Genomic DNA, 25,733 nt, shown 5'->3' on the forward strand with positions numbered 1-25,733 from the left:
AAACTATTTTTTGAAAAGACTTTGCTTTGAAGGCTGCTAGACCCCAAGCAAAGAAAAAATGGGATTTTTATATCTATTTTTAGGGTTTCTAGAAATTAAATAAATGTAACAATGTTTTAAACCGAAAATTATAATTACATTAATTATAATAATGATTCTGGTAAACTATATATTTATTTGAATTTATATACTAACCAAATTCATGTTCTCATTATGCGTACAACAACCTTGTACATAATGTGTTCGATACTTGATTATCCAATTAAATTAATTCTATAATTAATTTAATTCAAGCGGCAACCAAACACAATACCAACTATATTTTATTTCGTTCATTTCAACTATAAGGTGTGACCCTGTAGGTTCTTGTAATGTTAGCAGTAATACTAGAACGATTCCAATGTTACAAACAATGAGTGGCACCTAGCAATGCATCATTGCTACCTAAGTCACAAGAAATCATGATTCGACATGACATTTTTATGATTAACCTTTCATGCAATAATCCTTAAGTCCTTTATCTCTGGATTGGACACAAGTCATGGAATAGTCACACTTGCATAGTTCATTCCATGTTCCTTGATATCTTAAGTAGACTATGATATACAAATAAGTATGACATCTCATATCAGCTTATTTGAGCATGGCCATGCATTTCTAGTCTCACTTCATCAAGTGGCCTAAGATATTACTCCCATTATGTAGGAGGGACTTATCCTATATCGATCAACCATATCCCTCTACATAGATCATGGTATATCCAACATCAGCCTTTATAGAACAATCGATTCTGATATCGTTTGATGTATCAAAATATACAACTCACGATGTTGGGATTATGATGATCTCAAGTCTGAGGATCATATACATATTAATCACTATGAGTAATGTTGTGACAATTACATAATAATCCAAGAAACATACTCATAATGGGCCAGTCCAATATGTTATTCTCTAACACACATATTCATGCATCGGTTTTGACATTCCATATCAATGACAACTCTTTATCATCAATCAACTACATGTTAGTCTTAATGCATTCTTGTTGTCCTATCAACAATAATACTTCACTAAGGACCTTTTAAGAATAATCATATTATTCTCAGGACAGTATTATAAAACAATTTATTTATACACAAAGAAAAGAAACTGAAATAATAATGGCAATGCCTTATATTAATAAACATGATAAATCAAGTATGTTATTACAACCATCTCATGATTGATCTTTGGGCATACTCTAACATAGATGACTGTGCAGCATTCCCATAAACTAATTTAATTCTTAAAAGGTTGGATTGGTTGGACTGAAATTGAATGGTATGAGCAAGTACTCGACAGATACTGGTAGTAGACTCTAGACATAGAGCAATGTTCATATAGAAGGAAATAGTGCAGGGTACCGTATTAAACACCTATAGACACGGGCAAGGTAACTTGAGGTTTCTACTCTCAAAAGAAGCAGACCACTTTAGCACTCTTCTGAGCAGTAGGTTCATTACGATTTTGTCGAGGCATTACTGACAGTAAGGGTAGATTCTTAGTAATCCCAACCTTCTAAATCAATATCGTGGACCATTTATCCTTTTTCGTAATATCTTTGCCACCGCATCCTTAGTTGTTTACTTGTTCAATTACATATTATTCATATAATCATTTTCTTAATTGCCATTGCATTTTTACTCTTGCATTGCCATAACAGTTTCAATTATTCATCAGTTACATATATTGTTCACATCAATATTTGTTTGGTTTACCACTGCATTATTATCATTATTTTTCGATAACATCAATCAAATTCCATTATAATAACTGAACCACTTCTATACCTAATCCGATCCCTATGGAGATGGTCTCACTTATCACTTTATTGCTTGATCCAACGTGTATACTTGCACAATTCGCATATCATATTCAAATGCGACACACACTAATGAAGCTACCCTAGACCTGAGCATATTGCCTTCGATGTCGCGACACAGGCACTAAGGTGTCACGACATCGGTCATATATGGGAAACACTTATGAGCTAGAGGCATTTTGGTCTGCACAATGACAAGTTAACACGAGAACGTTATCTGACCTAGGGTTGAGGATGATGACAACCCTAACTCTATAAAGAGGCTCTTAACACACTTATAAATGACATATTTTCATATTCTCAGTTTTCTTTGTAAATTTAGTTTTTGGGTTTTCCCTTTTCTTAAGTTTTAGATTTCCTTTCAGTATTTCTATTTTGTGTTCTTTAGAGAACTTTCTTTGTAGACGCGATCAACTCTTGAACATTTTTTGCACTTCAATCATCAAATACAGAACAGGATTCTCTAAACTCTACTATTGTCTTATTCTTTATGCATAACTTTTATATTAAGTTTACGATGTTTATTGATTCTATGAGGAACTAACCCTCTTATGGGGGATTAGCAAGTGGAGGTGTGATTAACTATTTACTACGTAAGGTTTTCTCAACGGATCAACTGTTTGGGAGAGGAGAAACTTAAACCCTAGGCTTGAAGTGTAACACCCCTAACTCGTCTTCATCGCCGGATTAGGGTTATAAAGTGTTACAGTACAAACAAAAACATTTAAACTTAATACCATTCAATAATTTAATCATATCATAAACCATTCATATACATGCATATTGTCCCTAAATCGAGCCCTCGAGGCCTTAAAAATATTGTAGAAGCAAATCGAGATCAATTGGAAACAATTTGAAAAGTTTAGGAAGAAGATGCAAAATTTGCAAAATAGGGGTCACACGGCCATGTGCCTCACACAGCTGAGATACACACCTCTGTCTCAGGCTGTGTAACCTTCAAACTAGAAACACACGGTCGTGTTCCAGCCCGTGTCCATACCCATGTAACTCTCTAAGTAAGGTCACACGGCCATGTCACACGCTCGTATGCTAGGCCGTGTAACTCTCTAAGTTGCCTTGCACACCCGTGTGCCAGGCTGTGTATTAGGTCGTGTAACTCACTGACTTGAACCCTTTGAGAACTTCAAATGACACACAGCTGTGTTGCCAGGCCGTGTGGCTCACACGACTGTGTCACATGCCTATGTCTCAAGCCACGTGAACCCAAAATTTACCCAAAATCAAGCCATTTCACAAGAAATTCACACCTAACCAATCTAACCATTTAAGTATGCATCCAATGGAAATAAACATCATTCACCACTATGTAAATATGCCTTTTTAACGCCCTAAAATCAACCAACCAATGTGTCATTCAAAGACACCACAACTATATCAAAACATCAATAATCCAAAACATACCACAGGCACTCACTTTCATACCATTCTAATTACACCAAAAAGGAACCTATTTACAAGCATGTTAGAATACAAGTGACAATTTAGTAAAGTATCAAATTGTACCAAACCAATATATTTAGCAACATATACATGTCACTACCCTAAGAGACACAAAAACTACCAACTTTAATGGATAGTGTGAGTCAATTGATTGATCCTTCCAAACTTTCAGCAACAGTTATCTACAAAATAATCCACAAGAACCGGTAAGTTTACATAACTTAGTAAGATCATAGTATAACATTTAATCTAACACAATTAGACATAATTCATATACTATTAGATTTCAGGGTTGCTAGAGTGTAATCAAGACACCTAAATGTGTTCAGGGGGTACTAAAGTACAAACAGGGGCACATATGTGCAATCCGGGGTACCGAAGTACAAACAAGGGCACGTATGTGCAATCAGGGGTATCGAAGTACAAATAGGGACACACATGTGTAATCAGGGGTACCGAACTACAAACATGGGCACATAAGTGCAATCAGAGGTATTGAAGTACAAATAGGGGCATGTTTGTGCAATTTTGGGTACCAAAGTACAAATAGGGGCACGTATGTGCAATCAAGGGTACCGAAGTACAAAAAGGGGCACATATGTGCAATTCATTCAATAATTAACTATAAACATTTAATTAAAGAACTATAAGTAAAAATAGAAGTGGAAATTCATTTACATATTGAAACACTATGAACTTATCAACTATTCGATTTCGAACAACACGCAAGGGCTAATCTCCTATTTTCTCTTTTCCTCGGTTTTTGTCTTTTTGATCCAAGTTTTGATCTATATAATAATTAAATACAATATATTAATCTCATGCATATTTCACATTCCATTCAATGTATATGACCTTTAACTTTTCATTAATTACACATTTTCCTTAAACTTTTACATATTTTGCAATTTGGTCTTCTAACACGAAAATCATCAAATTAACGATTTCCTAAGAATCAAATTATAGCCGAATATACTAAGCCCTTTGACAGTCCATATTATACATTAAATTCACTATCAAACCTTGTAATTTTAACATTTTAACAATTAAATCCTTAACACAAAATCTAACAAAAATCATTTTACAAAACAACCAAATACCACAATCAAAGCTTCAAACACATAGCTATCATCAAAAACATTCAAGATTCATCAATGGAAACTTCTAAAATTTTTAAAAGATTCAAAAACGAAGGTACAGGCTAGCTGGACCTAGTTGTAATGATATCAAAAACATTAAAATTACATGAAATAGGTGAAAAATTATCTCACATGCACAAAGAGAAGATAGCCGAAGCTTGGAGCTCCTCCAATGGTGATTTCAATTCCAAAAATGAGAAAAGAAGGAAGATGATACCTTAATATTTTAACCTAATTATCAAATTACCATTTTAACCTTAAAAATTTATTGCAGTTTCATTAAAACCTATCCATGCATATCCACTAACTTATTAATTGGTATATTTACCATTCAAGTCCATTAACATTCCTTCCCATAATAATTTATCCCTTTTAACTAATAGAATTCAACTTTTACACCTTTTATGATTTAGTCCTTTTTACCTAATTAAACATTCAAACATCAAAATTTCTTAACAAAACCTTAATAGGACCTTATAATTATCTTGAAGACACTGAAGAAATAATAAAATAATTATTCACTCATTAGATTTGTGGTCCCGAACCACTTTTTCTGGTATCACTGAAAACAAGTTGTTACATGACGATCCTAGGAAGTCATTTAGGTAGGAATTAACCCAAAATTGATATGACCTATCCATGAACACCATAATCCCAAACCAGTCTGGACTGTGAGGTTGAGAGATAAATAGTTCTTGTCGACTCATTAGTTTAGTGGAAGGTGTGGAAGATTAAAAAATCCTGTTAGGGTAATGACTAGTTGATTGAATAGAAACCCGAAATAAGAATTAGTTATGATCACCAAAGTGAGCTAATCACCCATGACTAGATCAGTGAGGGATAGAACCATAAATTGTTGGTATCATTAACATAGGGATAGAGTACAAGTGTGTTAAGAGCCTATTTATAGAGTTAGGGTTGAGGACGAAAAGCCTTAGTTGTACTTTATGGGTCTATCCCTCACTTGTACCAAAAGCTAATCACCTGAGGTTGAGGATGACGAAAAACCTAACTCTATAAATAAACTCTTCATGGGTCTATCCCTCACTTGGTGTTAATTATACAAACAGTTTTCAAAATTATAAAAGCTTTACTTTGATTTTTTTTCTGGTAAGTAAGCTTAAGACATGTTGTTCCATCTTGTACGTTAATGATATTCATTTCATTTTTAATACTTATATTCTTGGTGAATTTTGGCCATTACTGGTGTGAAGAAAAATTATAGTCTATGATGAGCTGAGAAGATTGTGAAAGTTGTTAGGAAATATAGCAAGTAAAATCCTACTAAATATTAGCTATTTTCCCAAAAGTCCCTTGCATTGAAGTTATTTTCTTTTTAATCAAGAATTAAGGAAGTAATGCAAATTAGCTCAATCTCGTCGTCTTTCTCTTTATTTCCTTCTTAAATTCCATCTATTTTCCTTATTATTTACTAATAGACTATACCAATCATCTAATTCCATCATAATTATTCAACTACGAGTCACAAAGAAATATCTATGAACCAACATAGAAAATACATTGAAACTCTCCTCGCTCTATATATACATATAGATATAGTCTGTAAAGTTTCACACTCACTTTGTTCGATCATTTAAAATGAATTTCCAAAAGCAGAAAATGAATACACAGTAGCTCAATTTCCATACCCATGGCATTGTTGCAAAATTTTTCACTTGGTGCGTAATTATATATAAACATATTGTTGGTGTTTTGGAGGAGCAAAGGAAGAAAAACAAGACACAGAACAAGACATCAAGATGCAAGAAATATTTTTACTTACTCACAAACGTGCAACAAGGGAGCTTATGGTTAATAGCTCATTTTGTTCATTTTATCAATCAGAAAAACAATACATTTATAGCCAAATACATCACCAACTACTACCTACTACCACTAAGTAGCCTAGTAACTTGATAAACATAGCTTGTACACATAACAGACCACCTAAACTAGTCATCCAACACCTAAACATATCAAGTTGCCATCAGCTTGTTCATTTTCAACTAAGTTTAATTACAATGTAACTAAACAAATACCTTGTTGTTACAACAATAATACATGCTGTAGCATGTTTACAAGCTGCATACACTTCAACCAAAAATATCACAGTAGCATAATTGACCAATTTTCAGCAAATACCAATTCTTAATTACTAAAAGGCTTTTTTATTTATTAAAACATAGACTTCATTATTTTTAAGGTGGGTCATAGACAAGACCATGAATAATGTAGAAGGTGAAAAAAACCATGAAGCATTATTGTCTCCTCACCTATTTGATGCCCAACTTTCCCCACTGGGCCTGCATCAGGTAATTCCATAACATTCAATGGCTATGGACAAGGCTAGAGTAGGATATTGTTATTCTAATTCATGGAATAATGCTTCAACATATTCTAAAAATAATTGAAAATAAATATCATCCATCAGTTAGAATAGCTTTATGTAAACGGCGAGCCTTAACCAATGTCTTTATGCTCTTCATGTCATTTAGACAAGGACTAATCATCTAATGTGGGCCTTTTCAGCTTTGACAATTGTGAGCACGGATAAAAAGGTGAGCATTTTGTTCCCAAATTTAAAGACATAATTCATTCAGACAATCTCGTATACATATATATACATAAAACATCAGCATCCACTTATTGTTATGTGTTGGAAAATATGGACATCACATATGTAATAAGGGTAATTACATGTTATTGTTTACTATCATGATAGGTTAGCCCAAATTAAAAGTGATCTAATTTGGTTAAGGTTTTTGGGCTTTAATTATTTAATAAAGTATGGGTCTAATATGTGTAGATACTCTAGTAACTAATTTTTAATTGATGATGAGCTTATTAGAAATTAGGCCAAATGTACCAAAATTATATATATATATATATTAAGGTTATGGTCCCCAAATTACACATAAAGTAACTTTTTTTAATATCTCATCTTTAGAAAAGAGAGAGTCACCTTCTCAAGATTAGTTGTGTGCTAATTTGGAAGATCAAATCCCCAAGATCTAAAAAATTTTAAGGAATCCATGGATTCAAGTACGCTTCTGCATCTAGTTCTGTTATCATTTTGTTCTTGATGATTTAACATGATAGATCTTGATTTATGATTTCTTAAGTTTTATATCATATCTTGATTTACGATTCTAACAAGTGGCATCCGAGCCTCGTCCTGTCGAATCATTGAGAATTAATTAAAGTTCTTTCTTCTTTGAATTATTGATTCATGAAATTTCATGAGTTTTATATTTCAGATATATATGTTGGTCTGTGAAGGTTTATATTGAAGTATTTTTAGATCTTGATTATCTTAAATTCATATTAAAAATTTAATAATTTTTAAAATTTTTAATTTGGGTGATTTTGAATCGATGGATTCAATTTTTAAGGTTTGAAATAGAAATTGCACAAAAATTTTTTGTTTACATATCGAAGGTTAAGTTCTCTTGAAGTTTGCATGCTACTATGGAAATATGAATATATGTATTTATATAAGTTCTCTTGAAGGTTTTTTTTCTTCATACAATTTCTATTTGCATGATCTATGTTTCAATTTTTAGTTCTGTATTTGCAAGTCATGTGAGTTAATTATTATTTTAATCTATACAACATTTAATTAAAAAAGGGGTTAATAAAGATATACGCATGGCTTAGTTCATATATATATTGATTATATATACATATATAATACATGCATGTTGTTTCGAAAAGTATATAAATACATATGTATATATGATTATCTTTTAATTTGATTGAAAGATGAGATTAAGAAAATATTTTTACACAAATAAATTCAGATTTTCGCTTTGGGTTTTAATTAAGGATGTCTAATCTTTTAAATAGATTAGTTGAAATAAAATGTTACCAAAGTGACCTCTTTTGTGTATATTAGTTTATTTAAAATATCAAGATGATTATATGCTTTTGTGATTCATGCGTTTATTAATTGACCCAAAGGTAAGTTAATATTTGATGAATTTTAACATCTGTGGTGATAAATGTGTGACAATTATAAGGTATTTTATATGAACAATAAGTTAGTCCAAAGATTAATTAATTTTTAACATAATTTATTGTCAATGTTTAATTGCTACAACAAGAGTATCGCCATCGTTAATATTACTTGTCCAAAGACTTTATATTAATGTTGTGTTTGGTATCTTGAGATGAGATTAGCAATTATCTTGAATTTATTGTTTACTTATGAATATTAATGTGAGCTTGTTTTTATTTCTTTTTATTCTATATTCAACTAGTTCATCTTCTACTGCCATGCTAATATAAATTTTATACCCATGCTTAATGAGACTAATTTTAAGGAATGAAAAAGACACTTACTTATAGTGCTTGGCTGTATGGGCATAGACCTTGCAATAAGGGAAGAACAACCTGCACCTCTCACTGTTGAAATCACTGTAACGTTAGAGTTTGTGCAAGTGTGCACAATCGTTATCAAGTAATAAGTAAGTATCAAGTTATCGTCTCTACAGGGATTGTATTTGGGCTAAGTCACTTAATTTGTAAAATTATATTAACAATTTGGTAAATAAAAGCACAATATAGTTGAGAAGTGGTGATTAAAATATATTAAACTAAATGCAATGATCCCTAATGTAAATTATCCTAAGTATGCAAACTATATGAATGGAATAGATTTTAGTAAAATTAAACACAATTTGCAACAATTATAACATAAATAAACTAGGACGATTACTTTAATTAAACTCAATTTATCGTCAACATGTTTAATAACATTCGGAAAAACATTCCATGACAACTCGATCTTTCATGAGTTTAGAAACCACATTAGGTCCTTTCGGAATCCTTTACTTAGTGAATACGCATTTTACTGATCCTTATTTACTAAGGGTTTCTTAACATTCGTGTGAGGTAATAAGGACGTGTTAGGTTTGAAACAATTTAATCACACAAATCTAAAAACTATGCAAATTACAGAGCTTGGTTAGAGTTGTTATGCAACCTACAATTCAATCAGGTTAGGATTTAAATTGAGCATGCACATTTCAATTATGCGTCCATTAGCCGTCGTTTTTTCAGGATCGCTCAGCTAATTCAGGTGCATTTCAATCACGTATGAACGAAATATAGACTTGATTTTAATTGAAAACATGATCGATTGAGGCACAAACATTATAAGCATGAATCAAATAAATGTTATTTAATCAAAATAATCATCCTAGCTTAAATAAAATTAAGCTATCATTGTTGTAAACAAGAACAAAGAACACAAAGCAAACATCTTTAAATTAAATTTAAAGAAAATAAAGATTAAACCCAATTCAGAGTTGCTGTCACCCAAAACTCTGATTGACGAGACTCCTTCGCTTCTTTGCGTTGCTCCTTTGCTGATGGCTCTCCAAGGTGGCCGACCAAGAGTTCTTTAAGAGGCTTAATTGCTAAAGTCCTTATGGAAGGATGATGAAAGGGAAAGATAGCTAAAAGAGTTGAGAGAATGATGAATGAGTGAGAAATGATGGGATGAGGGATGATTGAAAAGTGAGAAATTAGCTTTTATTTATAGGTGAGGCAAGGGAGCTAGTTTGCTAAAAATAGGAGTGTCCATCCTTTGAAAATTCCTCCAAGAGTGACCGACCATGAATTGAGGAAAGGTGGCTGATTTTTCCTTAATTTTTGGTCAATTTGAGTGCTACAACAACTCAGGACTAAGACTCGGTCATTAGCAAATCGTTAGGAAAATCTCCGATTTCTTTAACTCTTCAAGGGCTTTGTATAATTAAACCAAAAAATGGTTTATGACATCCATGTGCAGCCAAAAATTGGGTTGACTTGCTCCCCAATTTGGACGGTTTTGCAATTAGAAGAAAACTCTCAAACATGTCCAAAAATAATAGATAGTTTAGAGGACCAAATAATATAATTTAACCACTTTAATTAATCAATTTACTTAATTAATTAAAACCCAATTTATTAATGAAATATTAAAAATGAATTATTAAATATAAATTTATATTTTATTATTTAATTTAATCATGCATGGCCCATTTTATAGCTTAAAAATATAATATGCTCAAATTAATATAAAATAAGCCATTTTATGCATGAAAACTATATAATAAAGTATAAAATCAGATTTAATAATTTCTATGTCCTAATTTCATATTTTCGCATATTTCATTAATTTATTAAACAATTACTTGGTTTTAACAACAAATTTAAGTAAAAGGTAATGACTTATATAGGAAAAATCCTATATATTTTTCAGTTTACAATCACCCCTGATGTTAAGAGGGATTTTGAAAGGTAGGATCATTCAAATCGCATGAGTCTAATGATCATGAAAAACATCATTCTAGAAGCCTTTAGGGGTACAGAATCTTAAGAGATTACTCAAGCCAAGGGTTTCCTTGACGAGATCGAGAAACGTTTTGCTAAAAACGACAAGGTTGAGATGCCATCGCTTCTAACTTCTTTGATGTCTATGAAGTATAAGGATTAAGAAAATGTGAAGGAGTACATTATGGAGATATTCCATGTTGCTTCAAGACTTAAGGCACTTAAGATCGAGCTTTCTGAGGAATTGTTTGTTCTTATGGTTTTGGTATTGTTTCCTGCGCAATTCAATCAATTTAAAATTAGTTATAATTGTCAAAAGGAGAAATGGACTTTAAATAAACTCATTTCTCATTGTGTGGAAGAGGAAGAAAGGTTGAAGCATGATAAGTCTGGAAGAACTCATTTGGCCAATGCCCCTAAAGACAATGGCAAGAAAGAAAATATCAGAATGAAACTGCTAAGGGTCTAGTTCAAAAGAAACAACAACAACAAGCTACAGAGAGTTGTTTCTTTTGTAACAAGGCTGGACACGTGAAGCAAGAATGTACCAAATATCATGCCTGACATGCAAAGAAAGGTATAATTCTTAATTTGGTTTGTTTTGAGGTTAATTTAGTTTCAGTACCTAGAAACACTTGGTGGGTAGATTCTGGTGCTACTACTCACATAAGTGTTTCTATGCAAGGTTGCCTGAGTTATTGAAAGCCAAGTGATAATGAAAGACACATCTTTGTGGGCGATGGAAAATGGGCAGAAGTGGAAGCAATTGGGTATTTTAGGTTGTTATTAGGAACTGATTTTTATTTTGATTTAAAAGTCACTTTTATTGTACAGTCATTTGGACGGGATTTAGTTTTTGTTTCTTCGTTGGAAAAATTTGGATATTATCGTTCATCCAAAAACAATCAATTTAGTTTGTCTTTAAATTCAAATGTTGTTGAAATTGGTTATTTAAATACTTATGACAACCTTTATTTGCTAGAAACGGTTGCATCCGATAATGAAACCTTGCATGTGGAATCACATGGTATTAAACGAAAATTAAATAAGAAAAAAATTAGCATCATTATGGCATAAGCTCTTGGGTCATATTTCAAAATTTAGATTGAATGTCTTGTGTCTAATGGTATTTTTGAGTCTCTTGACTTCACAGACTTTGATGTCTGTGTTAATTGCATTAAAGGAAAGCAAACCAAAACCAAGAGATTGTGTACTAACAAATCTTCAGATGTCTTAGAATTAATTCATACAGATATTTGTGGGTCATTCCCTATGGCATCCTAGAATGGTCAACACTATTTCATAACATTCATAGATGATTACTCACGTTATGGGTACCTCTATCTCATTCATGAGAAATATCAGTCTCTGAATGTGTTCAAAGCTTATAATATTAAAGTTGAGAATCAACTCAACAAAAGGATTAAGAACATCAGATTTGATCATGGTGGTGAGCACTACGGTAGATATGATGGCTCATGTGAACAATGTCCAGGACCATTTGAGAAATTCCTAGAGGAATGCAGTATTATCCCACAGTACCCCATACCAAGATCACCTAGTATGAATGGTGTAGCTGAAAGACAAAGCAAGACTCTTAAGGATATGGTAAGGAGCATGATTAGTTATTCTACCTTACCTGAGTCCCTCTAGGGAGAAGCATTAAAGACAATAGCTTACATTCTGAATAGAGTACCCACCCACTAAAGTAGTTGCAAAAACACTTTATGAGCTTTGGATAAGTCAAAAGTCTAGTCTAAAACACTTTCACATTTAGGGATGTCCAGCTGAAGCAAGGCCTTATAGGCCATATACAAAAGAAATTTGACTCTAAAACATTGAGCAGCTACTTTATTGGTTATTCTGAAGGATCTAGAGGCTATAAGTTTTATGATCCTATAATTAGGAATATTTTTGGGATAGGAACTGCAACACTTTTTGAGGATGTTGATTTTAGAGGGAGAAATAAGGTTAGAGACATTGCTTTTGAGGAGAAATTGGATTCTAACTTAGTTTCTACTATCACTTTTAATGATGTTCAAGTTCTCATAACTATAATTGATCAAGAAGTGAATCTATAACCTTAACAAGATAATTTTGAACAACTTCCTATTCAAGATGAGATAATTATTCCAGAAGAACAAACTCAATAACCTTAAGAACAAGTGCCATTAAGGAGGTCTACAAGAGAAATGAGAAATGCTATTCCAAATGATTATGTTGTATTTCTCCAAGAACATGAGGATGATAATGGAATGATGGAAGATGATCCAATCAACTTTCGTCAGGCCATGAAAAGTTCTAATGCTCAAAGGTGGATTGATGCCATGAAAGATGAGTATAAGTCTATGCAAGACAATAAAGTTTGGGAACTTGTCCTATTTCCTGAAGGTGCAAAACTAATTGATTTTAAATGGATATCTAAAACCAAGAGGGATGCAAATGGTAATGTGGAGAGGTATAAGGCGCATCTTGTAGCTGAAGGATATAGTAAAAAAGAATGCATTGATTTTATAAAGACTTTCTCTCCAGTTTCATCGAAAGACTCTTTTAGGATAATCATAGCTTTTGTTGCTCATTTTTATCTTGAGTTACATGAGATGGATGTTAAGACTGTGTTTCTCAATGGCGACATTGAAGAAACAATTTATATGGTGCAACTAGAAAACTTTGTATCGGAAGACCTAAAGAATATGGTTTGCAAATTGACAAAATTCATCTATAGACTCAAACAAGCTTCCCGCCAATGGTACCACAAGTTTCATCAAGTAATTTTTTTGTTTCATTTTGAAATGAATATTGTTGATGATTGTGTGTATCACAAATCCAGTGGGAGTAAGTACATATTTTCGATTTTATATGCTGATGACATTTTGCTTGCCGCTAATGATATAGGCTTATGGCACGAAACTAATAGGTTCTTATCCAAGCATTTTGAGATGAAAGATGGGATGTCTATTTTGTTTTAGGAATTCAAATACATCAAGACCGATCTCGAGGTATTCTTAGATTTTCACAAAAGAGCTATATCAATAAAGTACTCAAAAGTTTTGGCATGCAAAGTTGTAAACCAGGTGACTCTGTCGCTAAAGGAGATAAATTTATTCTTACTCAATTCCCTAAAATAACCTTAAAATTTAGGAAATGAAAAAGATTCATATGCATCCGTTTTTGAAAGTCTAATGTATGTTCAAGTATGTACGCGTCTGGACATTGCATACATTGTTGAGATGTTAGACAAATATTTAAGCAACCCTGATATGGACCATTGGATAGCAGCTAAGAGGGTTATGAGGTATCTTCAAAGAATAAAAGATTACATGCTCACTTATAAAAGATCAGATCAATTTAGAGGTCGTAAGGTATTCTAATTCTGATTTCACTGGGTGCTAAGATAGCAGGAAATCTACATCAGGCTATATTTACCTATTAGTTGGATGAGCTATATCTTGGAAAAGTGTCAAACAGACATTTGTAGCGTCTTCTACTATGGCAGTAGAGTTTTTAGCATGCTATGAGGCACCAAACCATGGAATATGGTTGCAGAACTTTGTCACTGGGCTATGCATTTTGGAGAATGTAGAAAGACCACTCAAATTATTTTGTGACAATAAGTCAGCGGTGTTGTATTCCAACAACAACAAGAGTTCATCTAAGTCAAAGCATATTGACATAAAGCTCCTAGTTGTGAAAGAAAGAGTGCAAAATGGACAAATATCCATAGAGCACATTGGGACAAATTCCATGATAGCGGATCCACTCACAAAAGGTTTACCACCCAAGGCCTTTCATGAGCACACTGCTCATATGGGTATTACATTATTTGAGGACATCATGATTTAGTGGGAGTTTTTATTTTATCTACTTATTTTTGTTTTCATATATTTATGTATTTGGTTATTTTCTGATCAGAAATGAAGTATTCAGTTTATTCACTCTATTTTATTATTTTGATACTAACATCACTTAAGTTTAAAAATACCAGTTAAAAATAGACATGTTTAGATCATATTGCATGTAAATTCCATGCTACACATCCATACTTGATATATGTCATTTGGTTGTGTTAATATACGTGAACAGGGATGGATTTAGTTACGATATATGTAATTAAAGTCGCCTTGGTTCTATTTTAGCATAATTAATGAGCGAGATTGTTCGGAATACCTTTTGGATATGATAGTAAAATTTTGAGCTCATAAGGTTATATAATGACATGTAATTATATATTAATTAGTATATACATGTGGTCCAAGTGGGAGATTGTTGGAAAATATGGACATCAAATATATAATAAGGGTAATTACATGTTATTATTTACTATCATGATAGGTTAGCCCAAATTAAAAGTGACCTAATTTGGTTAAGGTTTTTTGGGCTTTAATTATTAAATAAAGTATAGGTCAAATATGTGTAAATACTCTAGTTACTAATTTCTAATTGATGATGGGCTAATTAGAAATTAGGGATAATGTGCCAAAGTTATATATATTAGGGTTATAGTCCCCCAAATTACACACAAGATAATTTTTCTAATATCTCATCTTTAGAAAAGAGATCCCCAAAATAAAGCCTAGGAGTTTTAGGGGTATTTTAGGAATTTTAGCCTTTGAGTGTTCGGAATTCTATGACATGGCATATCAGTAATGTTTTCAATTATAGTTTCTAGAAAATTAAATCAATTTTTGAAAAAGAGTTTTAAATACCTTTAATTTTAGAAAAGTACTGATTTATAAAAGAGTCAAATTTGTGAGTTTTTAATAAGCAATTAGATCAAAATTAAAAAACCAACCTATTTCTTCTTCTCACCTACAGTTTTTCAGGTTAACTCTTCCTCAAAACTAGTGTTGTCGTCCCTTGATTCTCTTTTGCTATTTCAATCAATTTTGACCTCCAATTCTTAATCCTCTTTGATTTATATCACCTTGAACCTTAAACCTCTATAAAAGACCAAGAAAAACACCCTAAAATACCATAGTTCCTCCATTGTCAAGATTTCGAGTTTTTCAGGTTTTCAATCAAATGCATAGATTTTCTTCATCTAAGGTAACGATTCAATTACTTATGATATTTTAATGTTATCTAGTATTTAAAACTAAGGTATTAGCCGTTAAAACGCATGTTCTTAATAAAAAGCTAAAAATTGGGGCATTAATGGTGAATTTTGGGTTTGTGGATAAAAACTTGATTTTAGAGTGTTTTTCAACTTTTTTTTAACATGAATAGAAGCTTTCTAAAGTTACTTTGAATTTTTGTTAAGAATTTCTTGAGTTTTAATGAATTTTCGTCATAAAGGTCAAAACTTGTTGAAATATTTTGGTACCTTAGAAAGTGTAGTTTTGTGTAGTTTAAAAGTTGATAATTAGTTGTAGATGAATATGTAGATGAGCCGAATTTATTTCGTGCGACAAGATTAAGTGTAGACCGAGATATTCGAATCTAAAGTTTTCTATGTTGAAAGTTTCGATTAAAAGATAAGGTAGCTTAGGCTTATGTTTGTGACTATTTTAATGAAGTTAATGACTGATTGTTGAATGTGTGTTTATGTGGTTTGTCTTGTTGAAGCGTCGGAGTCAATGGGACCTTCAATGAGTAGTATTAAAGCCAAAGAAAAACTTGTCTATGTTTTTGGTTTTCGGCAAAAGTATATATTTTGGTGAGTGTTTAGATTAGTTTCTCGTAAGTGATTCATTGTGTTATTTAGGAGTTTAGAGGTAGCCTAAACCCCTTCTCTAAACACCGAGTGTAAGTGTTCTTTTACCTATGCTAAATATGTGATAAATATGCTTGTGAATTGTGATAAAGAGAGTTATAATGTGACAAAATATGAACATGTTGTGATGACTTTTGTGATGGTAAATATGAGGGTATGTTATTCATGCCATGTGATAGTGTGCATAATGTGCTAATGATATGGTTATGCGGAGAATATGTATGAATAATCGGTAAAGTAATATTTGATGACAATATGGATATTTTGGCCTTGTGACTTAATGAGACCGTTAGATATAGTTGGCATGCCCCAAGGACAGTTTTTGAAGAGATAAAGGAATGCGAGCTAAGCTCCATTCATCGGAATATATGTGTGTTTGATGTGTTGGAGAGTGTTAGCTATAAGCTACACTTATGGGATATGTTCGAATCTACGAGTCTATGTGTGGTGTGTTGGAGGTTCGTGTATCCGATGAGTGATGATATGTGTATATATGTGTAATGTGATGTATGCCTAAATGAGTATGTGGATGATATGCAAATTATTATAAATTGCGCTTAAATGAGATTATATGTGACTATATATGATTAATATGTATCAGAATATATGCCTAAATATTCGTATATAAATGTGTAAAAGGGATATATGAAAGATGATTAAATATGTAAATTATGGCACTAAGTTAAAGACGTTTTGGAAAATGCTATAAGTTATTTGGTTGATGCATGACGACTTGTTTGTGTAGTGGTTATTCTGAGCATTTACTGAACTTGTTAAGCTCACACACTTCTTTTAAACCATTGCAGATAAGTAGTGCCGGTGTGAGCGGTGTGGTCTCGAGGAGTGATCCAAGCCAGGAACTTAGTTTCTATTAGTAGGTGTTATTTGTTTAATTGGGCTTTGGGAATAAAAGGAAATATGGTAGATGTTATGTGATTTTCCTATGAATTTTTAGTTGATTGCATGCCTATTATGATTGGTATTTTGTAGATTTGAAAATATGATGTTATTGTTTGGGACTGCCATTTGAGGTATTTTTGTGCGTATTTTATAAGGCACTTGATGCATGACGTTTAGGACTAATTGAGAATGATCAATGTGCTGATACATGTTATATTTTTAAGGTCTAGAATAGAGGCATCGATATTCGGGCTTTAAAAATGATACCTCTATTATTTTCGAATTTCAGGAAGTCTATTTTGCTTGTAGGTATCGATATTTTATCTCGAGTATCGATACTCAGGGTGAAATCATCAGTACTTCATTAGTGGTACCGATATTTTCCAAAAGTTGGGTTTTTGAAACAAGAAACAGTAAGCTAATTTGGTATCGATTTTCCAAGTGGTATTGATACCACTCTTTTAGTATCGATACCTACGTAACAGTTTGGAATTTTTTTCGATTGGTCTAAATGCATGTATAATTATTGTTATAAGACTATGTGATGTATATTTAGCATGTAAGGATGATAACTAAAAAGTAAGATTGACTTAACACCTATATGAATCCTAAAATAGAAGACATTTCTTTTACAACGAGATTTTAAAATGTTGTGCATGACACGAGACGGTGATGTGGCATCCTGATATTCGGGCTTGGCAACCAGGTTGGGTATAAGGTGTTACAGCCACCTTCTCAAGATTACTTATGTGCTAATTTGGAAGATCAAATCCCCAAGATCCGAAAAAATTTCAAGGAATCCATTGATTCAGGTACACTTCTGCATCTAGTTATGTTATCGTTTTGTTCTTGATGATTTAACATGATAGATCCTGATTTATGATTTCTTAAGTTTTATATCATATCTTGATTTACGATTCTAACATTTTAAACATGTTGCAGCTTAATGGAAGCGGATTCACAACTTTGCTCACCAAGACATGTTGCAAAAGAGAATGTGTTAAGACAACAAGTTTCCAACTAATTAGAGCAATAGACTCATAGTTCCTTAGATTACTACTGTGTGAGAAAAATATGTAATTGGATTGGAATTAGTTCATCGCCTATAAACTTTTTCTTTTTTACTCTTATGTGAAATGTGAAAACATTGCAATAGCATCCTATGCATTTATTCATAAGGACTTTATTTAGAAGAGTATTTAATCCAACTATTTACGGATTATAGTGAAAACTAATCATTAATTTTTTTAGTCATATTTGTGTACTTCGATATGTAATCAATTCCGGTAGCTACCACCACCCGAACAGTTCCCTCCGCAGCTTCCTCCACAACTAACGCCGCAGCCACCACCACACCCGCCGCAATTGCTACTTTTAACCTCATCTTCACCGTCAGGAGGTGAGTCTTTGATTCCATTAGTAATGACTTCACCACCATCCTTCCCTTCATTATTGCAACTTTTCTCACAGTTGCTTGAACTTTCAGAAACTAGAAAAGCCAATATAATCATAGGGACTACAAGCGATTCTTCTTCATTGATCTGGTTTTGAAAGATTAAAAAAAATCAGTAATAGCTAAAAAAGTCTAAAGATAAAAAGACCTTTCCGTCTATCATATTTCTCAAAACAAAATCAAAGCAATTTAATCTCTGTCAATTTCGAAAGTGAACAATTAATCACTACGTTCATAATTTCCTTCAATTGTACATTATTTTAATTTGTATAATAACAAATTTAACTCTCCAAGGTTACTCATTTTGCCAATTTGATTTTAATTTAAAATTTTAGCTCACAACATTAGTATATATGTTGAGCCTAAATTTGTTGAATTTTTAGGATTTAGACCAAGTTGATAAAATATAAAAATATCGAGGGCTAAATTTGTTATTACACTAATTAAAGTTATATACACTTGGAAGACATTAACCCATATTAATTACCATTAACTGCTCACTTTTAAAATTGACAGAGGTTAAATTATTCTGATTTTTTTAGAGGGACCAATTTGTTCTATATTTTAAATTCCAAGATGTTGATAATGTAATAAACCTCTATAATAGCAGACTTAAGGTTGAACAAAGCTATAGCTTTTCCATAAGGATATTCCATGGAGAATTCAACAGCCGTCATGAAATGCTCTTCATTTTTCAGCTTCTTGCCATCATTAATCTCAAATCCTAGTTTTCTTCCTCGAAAAACAATCACCTATAGCCATAATATGTACAAAAATTTAGGGTTTTTAAGATAATGTATTTCAAAGCCATTGATACCAGAAGCGAATCTAAATTATGTTTAAGGAGATTAGAATTGAATTATAAAATTTTTGTGAGGTTAAAGTGTAATTTAATCTTGTATTCACTTATGATTTCGCCACGTTTCAAAGCACTATATAAAAATCTTTTCATTTTTTAGGGGCCAAAGTATAATTTTATCACATAATAACTTTTAATCCTATTATATTTTAGGAGATCAAAAAAATAATTTTTCCATTTTAGAGGGGCCAAGGCCCTTGTCCCCCCTCTAAATCCTCCCCTAATTGATACTAGACTTGTTTATGGGTTGAGTTATTTATCTAAGTTTAAAAGTTTGCTAGAAATTTAAAAGGGTTTAAAAAAAATTAAGCTTGAAAAACGGGCTTCGATAAAAAAAACTAGACCTGTTTAAAATATAGGCTAAGCTTGGTCACGAACAGATTTTTTATGTTTATAATATAATATATTATTTTATATATTATATAATTTATAACATATAAAAATTAAATTTATAGTAATATATAATACTATAATGTAAATATTTAAAAAGTTAAAATTTCTATATATAAAATTTTAATAAATGAAATTATGTAAAATTATTAAAATTAATATAAATATGTTAAAAATTCAAAGAAAAATATAAGCGGATAATTAAGTTAGTTATTTATAAATATGAACGAACTTAAGTAAAATTTTATATTCATATTTCGGACCAAATTTAAGTAAGCATAAAATATATAAATAAGGCCTGAACACCTATACTCACCTTTCGATTTCCTTTAAAACCAAATGCAATGCTATTTTCATTTAACTTGTTATGAACATGAAACCACCAATGGGAATTATTCAAAAACCATCCCTTCTCAGCAGATTCTGCTGCAAGCACATGCGTTCCACCACATGATGTTAGACCAATCACTTCCTTTCTTGTCTGGTAATCTCTGGAAACATATATATATATATATATATATATATATATAAACCAGACAATTCGTTCAAATTATTTGGCCATGTATGAAATTATACTACAAATGATGAATTTATGTGCACTCGTGTATACCTCATGTGGAGACTGATTATATCATTGCTAGCCTCATCGGTAAAGCAATGATACTTGAAATGCCGAACCATTTGAACCATGTAGTGTGCTAGAATTGGAGGAGTGAAAGAGAAAGCGATTCGCACACTAATCGGTTTCGAATCAGCAAGTGTCAAATTTGGTACCAAATCGAACCATTCTTCTGCATAAAGCCGAGAAACTGAGTTTACTATGCCCTTCAGGGAGATTGAGGTTGTTCCTAGTGTTTTGATAGGTGAATATGACATTAGTTCAATGACAAGATCCCCTTTAGGCTCACATTGGAACACAAGTGCTTGTTTCTCCTTGGTGTTGCACAAAATGCTTATGTTTCTTTTGTTGTTAAGAAATATATCTGGTTGTTTTTTGTTGATTGTAACAAAGAGGCTTCCTTTAAGTCCTTGAGGTAGATCTTTGACCCCAACAATCTCTATCATAATCTGAAAAAAACAGTCAAATAAAAAGAGTTATAATTAGAGTGGAGCAAAATTCGATCTGATTCGAAAAAGAAGAATTTTTTTTAAAATTTTAAGTTAATTAAATTGAGTTATTTAGTTTCAAATAAGTAATTCGGTTTTTGAGCTCAAGTCTTGAATTTTACAACTCAAATAAACAATTTTATGTAAATATCCCTTGGGTCCCTAGCAGTTTTAAAATTGACAAATTTGTCCCTCTCAAAAAATTCAAAATATCTTCAAATTTTAAAATATTTTTCCAAAATTTTATAAATATATATTCAAAAACTATTAAAAATATTTAATATATATAAATGCTAAATTATAATTTTTAAATAAAAATTAAAATAATAAATTAGAGGTATTAAACAAGTAAATTATCAAATTAAGTTTATCATACAAATCATCTTGTTTTTTTTCTCTTATTTTGTTTTAAAAGAATTTTCAAATGTATATATATGTATATATGTTCTTTAACTCGAACATAGTCATATTGTCAATAAGATTTTAATATGTTCAGTTTGTTTTTTTAATTTAACTTGAACAAATTTATTCGACTCGACTTAGATAATAAAATGGAACAATTCAACTAAATCAAAAATTTTTCACTCGATTCGATCAAACACTCACCCTAAATATAATTTTCTTATTAGAAACATACGAGGAAAAAGCGTTTGAGGCTTACCTCCGTAACCGTTTTCCTAAGAAGTGAAACCATATCTTGATTTTCATTTGATGGGACCATCTTCTTGTCCCACCACTGGTTGTCCAATTGAGACAAGTTGAGTCCAAGTGGGGATGGAGCTTGTCCTCTATACATTGCTCCAGCACGCCAATACCTACATCCGAACATGTCTTCCCATTGTTTGGTTGTTCTAGAAAATCCAGTGTCTAGCTTCTTACCCTTTGTTCTATCAGAATCTGTGTCATCATGTTCTAATATCTTTCCCAAAGCTGCCATTACATCTTTGCAATAAGAAACAGGATACAGTTGATGAGTATGCCAGATAAGGTCGATGTCATATGTTGGAACACAAAAACATCTCTTGGAATTTTCCCAATTTCTCTTGATCAAATGTAGAAATCCCTTGTATCTAGCTACAGCTCCTTCAAGAAAGACATCATCATTCATGTGGGATCCAGATACCTGCTCCATATGTTGTTGGTGTCAAGTGAAACAAACTCAAAACTTAAAACGATGATGTCCAATGTTTATGCTATGAGAATCTAGAAATTTTTTTAACATGGTCTGGAATTTAATTATATATTTTTTCATAAATTAAAATATAATTTTATCATGTATTAAATTATAATTTCATTATTTTTGAAGGGATTAATTTTTTTTCATTTTTAGGAAAACTAAAGTGCAATTTTACTACATATTAATATATAATTTCTTTATTTACAAGAGGATTAAGTTAAAAAATTCTATTTTTAGAGGGGTCAAAATGCAATTTCACTATATATTAATTTATAGTTTCTTTATTTATAAAAGGACTAATTTTAAAAAAAATCATTTTGGGGGAGCAAAGGCCCCTTCCTGCTCCCCTCAAATTTGCCACTATCTATGCTAATGGTTTTTAAAGGGTAAACTACATTGATAATCACTCAACTATGAGTATTTTGTTTTGATCACCCAACAATGAGAAGTTACAAAATGGTCACCCAACTATTAAATTTTTTTTTATCACCAGTCGTTAAATGGCTAACGACAAGATGACGTGAAAGCTTTTAAAATTGGAATAATAGCACCTTTAACCCTCAACATTTATAAATTGTGTCAATTTAGTCTTAATTCTAAAAAACCTAACCCTCAACGTTTACACATTATATACTTTGGTCTCTTTTTTTTTCAATTTTGTTTTTTTTTGTGACATTGAGGATTAATTTTAAAAGAACGAGAAAAGATAAAATTATTATCTTGGATTTTGGGGTGTTTCTATTTTTGGTAAACTTTCGATCAAATTTAGCTTATAAATTTGTTTTTAACTTTTTAGGTGAAAAGATCACAAAGAAAAGTAAAACTACAAAAAAAGAGACCAAATTACACAATGTGTAAATGTTGAGGGCTAAAGTTGCAATTATACCAATCTTAAAAGCCGTCACGTCATCTTTTCATTAGCCATTTAACGACTGGTAACTAAAAAAGACAAAATCGAATAGTTGAGTGACCATTTTGTAACTTTTCATAATTAGATAACTAAAACATAAACTTAGTGATAGTCAAATGACTACCACCCTTGTTTAAATTTCCCCCAATATCATACCTGGTAAAAAAAAGGACTTTGTCTCTTAACAGCTGAAACCAGATCATACTCGGTACTCCTCGAAGAATTTACGAAATTTTTGAGGAATTGATTGCTCATATTAAGTTCATATGGCTCATATGGATACATCCTCTTCCATATTTCTTCGGTTTGCCTTCTACAAGTTGTACTAATTGCGGACATGACATTCTTATTGTCAAGGATTCTCCCATAGAGTTCCTCACAATCAGCCTTGTATCGTACCTAACAAAGACAACAAATACACAAATTGGCAAAACTTCACTGTGACAACATATATATATATATATATATATATATATATATAATGTTGCGTTTATGTTCCATGGTTTAAAAGTGTACTGGGTTAAGCCTATGGCAATGCCAAATCCATTCACAGTCAAGTGGCACAACCAAAGGGCCTTCCAAAATCGTAGATTCTGTATGTTTGCCAAGTAGTGGAAGCCAATAGTGTTTGTACCTAAACTTGGACGTTATCAAAGGTAAATGAATTATCAGAACTTAAAACTAGAAGTAGGTAAAAGTACCATGGAAGTCTCTATACCGGGAGTCAGATTACATTTTGCCTCTTTTATTTAAAAAATAGACAAATTAGTCCTTATACATTAGATCAACGAGCAAACTCGTCCTTTTTGTTAAAAACATTATCCATTCCTACTATTAAAAAATAAACGTAACTAACAAAATAACCATACGATTACATGTGGCATGCCATGTATACCTCATTTTGACATACAAGAACCAATTTTTATCAAAAAAACCAATTTTTAACAATAGAAATGGATGGGTTTTTTAATAGAATAACTAGTTTGCTCTTTGATCTAACATACGGTGACTAATTTGCCCATTTTATAAGTACAAGGGGGAAAATGCAATTTGCCTCCTAGTATAAGGGCCTCCATGGTACTTTTACCACTAGTAGTATGAATAAATAGATTAGAGTTAATTGCACTAGACCCACCCAAACTATAACCTTCATTCTAAATTGGTACCCAAACTTCAAAACATTCTAATTACATTGACAAACTATTGATATTATACCAATCAAGTCCTTTTATTATTAAAATTGTTAATTTAACCGTTAAATGAAACGTCATATCTAATGTAGCTAAATTTAAAATGAAAATTTTAAAGAAATAGAACGTTGTCACATAACTTTTAAAAGTAAAAACTAAATATAAAGTAAAACTAAAAAATTGAATAATAAATCTTCTATAAAAGTATCGAAAACCTCAAAACTAAAATTTTTAAAACATCTATTTTACAATATTCCTTTTCTTAAACTTTTCATTTTAAATTACGTTACATAAAATCGACATGTCATGTAACAATTGAATTAACGATTTTAGTAATAAAAGACCTAATTGATATAACATAAAAAATTCAGGATGTAATTAGAATAGTTTGAAGTTTAGGGACCAATTAAAAGTGAAGGTCATAATTTGAGAATGTTTGGTGCAATTAACTCAATAAATTAATATCATTCAAGGCAAAAATTAAAGAAAAAAAAGAACTTATTAGAGTTGAAAGATTGACCTATAAATGGCCCGGTCTAAGACAGGGCCATCATAGAGGGTCCGATTCCTATCAACTTCAGCAAGAAATCGTCGGTGTTGTTTGGCTGAAGCGACGAGATCAACGCTAATGGCAAGCTTTTGTGCCTCTTCCCATTCTAATTCTTGCCCCCTTTCCATGCTAAACATAAACAAAGATTTTGCTTCAAAATTGCTCCAATAACTAGAACCCGAATTAATTATTACAAAGTTATTTCTAAAAGCGGACAATCATTAAAGCTTAGGGAGTCTTCCTCGCTCTAAAGGTTTTGAAATTTTTAATTAAATTCAAAATTTTTTAAAATTTCAATTAGACACTTCGAATTTTTTTTTGTAGATTTTCATTGAGCCTTTAAAATTATTTAAACCCATAATTAGACCTATCAAAATTTTTAAAAACTATAGTTAGACACCCTCAAAACTTAATGCTAAGATCTGTCACTAGCTATATCAAAATAAATATGGACAAAAGCCTGCACGTAGTGTGATTTAGACAAGGTAGAACTCGAAATTCCCTAAATTTCAAATTTACCATTAAGCTAGGACTTCTTTTGACTTTTTTTTTTTTACCACTTAAGTGTACAAGAAACACAAAATTTCCAAAATATATGAAAGAAAATTTTTTCGAATTTAAAAATAATGTTGAGAATTCGTGTGAGGCAAGAAATAGCTTACATTGAAATTCCGTTGTCTCGATATTTTTGGACTAAATTGA

General features: G+C 31.5%; 1 protein-coding gene across 1 annotated transcript; it reads right to left on the reverse strand.

The window, feature by feature from the left end:
* Positions 1 to 18,517: 18,517 nt before the first annotated feature.
* Positions 18,518 to 25,159, reverse strand: LOC105774769 (glycine-rich domain-containing protein 2). Its single transcript, XM_012597347.2, has 8 exons — positions 25,002 to 25,159; positions 23,808 to 23,925; positions 23,448 to 23,690; positions 21,866 to 22,327; positions 20,708 to 21,165; positions 20,414 to 20,588; positions 19,445 to 19,600; positions 18,518 to 18,936 (listed from the first exon to the last, which is right to left on the reverse strand). Exons 1-8 carry the CDS (start codon positions 25,157 to 25,159, stop codon positions 18,673 to 18,675), a joined length of 2,034 nt encoding a protein of 677 aa, XP_012452801.1. The 3' UTR covers positions 18,518 to 18,672.
* Between the last annotated feature and the right edge of the window lie 574 nt (positions 25,160 to 25,733).

The sequence above is a fragment of the Gossypium raimondii genome, chromosome 6 (assembly GCF_025698545.1).
Source record: "Gossypium raimondii isolate GPD5lz chromosome 6, ASM2569854v1, whole genome shotgun sequence".
In the NCBI taxonomy this organism is placed as follows: domain Eukaryota; kingdom Viridiplantae; phylum Streptophyta; class Magnoliopsida; order Malvales; family Malvaceae; genus Gossypium; species Gossypium raimondii.

What these genes read in the sequence shown, in the direction of transcription:
- LOC105774769 (XM_012597347.2), bottom strand. Translation starts at nt 25,159, where the DNA reads ATGGAAAGGGGGCAAGAATTAGAATGGGAAGAGGCACAAAAGCTTGCC. An exon ending in GTTTTAAAGGAAATCGAAAG is followed by an intron (nt 19,601 to 20,413) that starts GTGAGTATAGGT and finishes TTATGGCTATAG; the next exon opens with GTGATTGTTTTTCGAGGAAG. An exon ending in TTAAGTCTGCTATTATAGAG is followed by an intron (nt 18,937 to 19,444) that starts GTTTATTACATT and finishes TTTCAAAACCAG; the next exon opens with ATCAATGAAGAAGAATCGCT.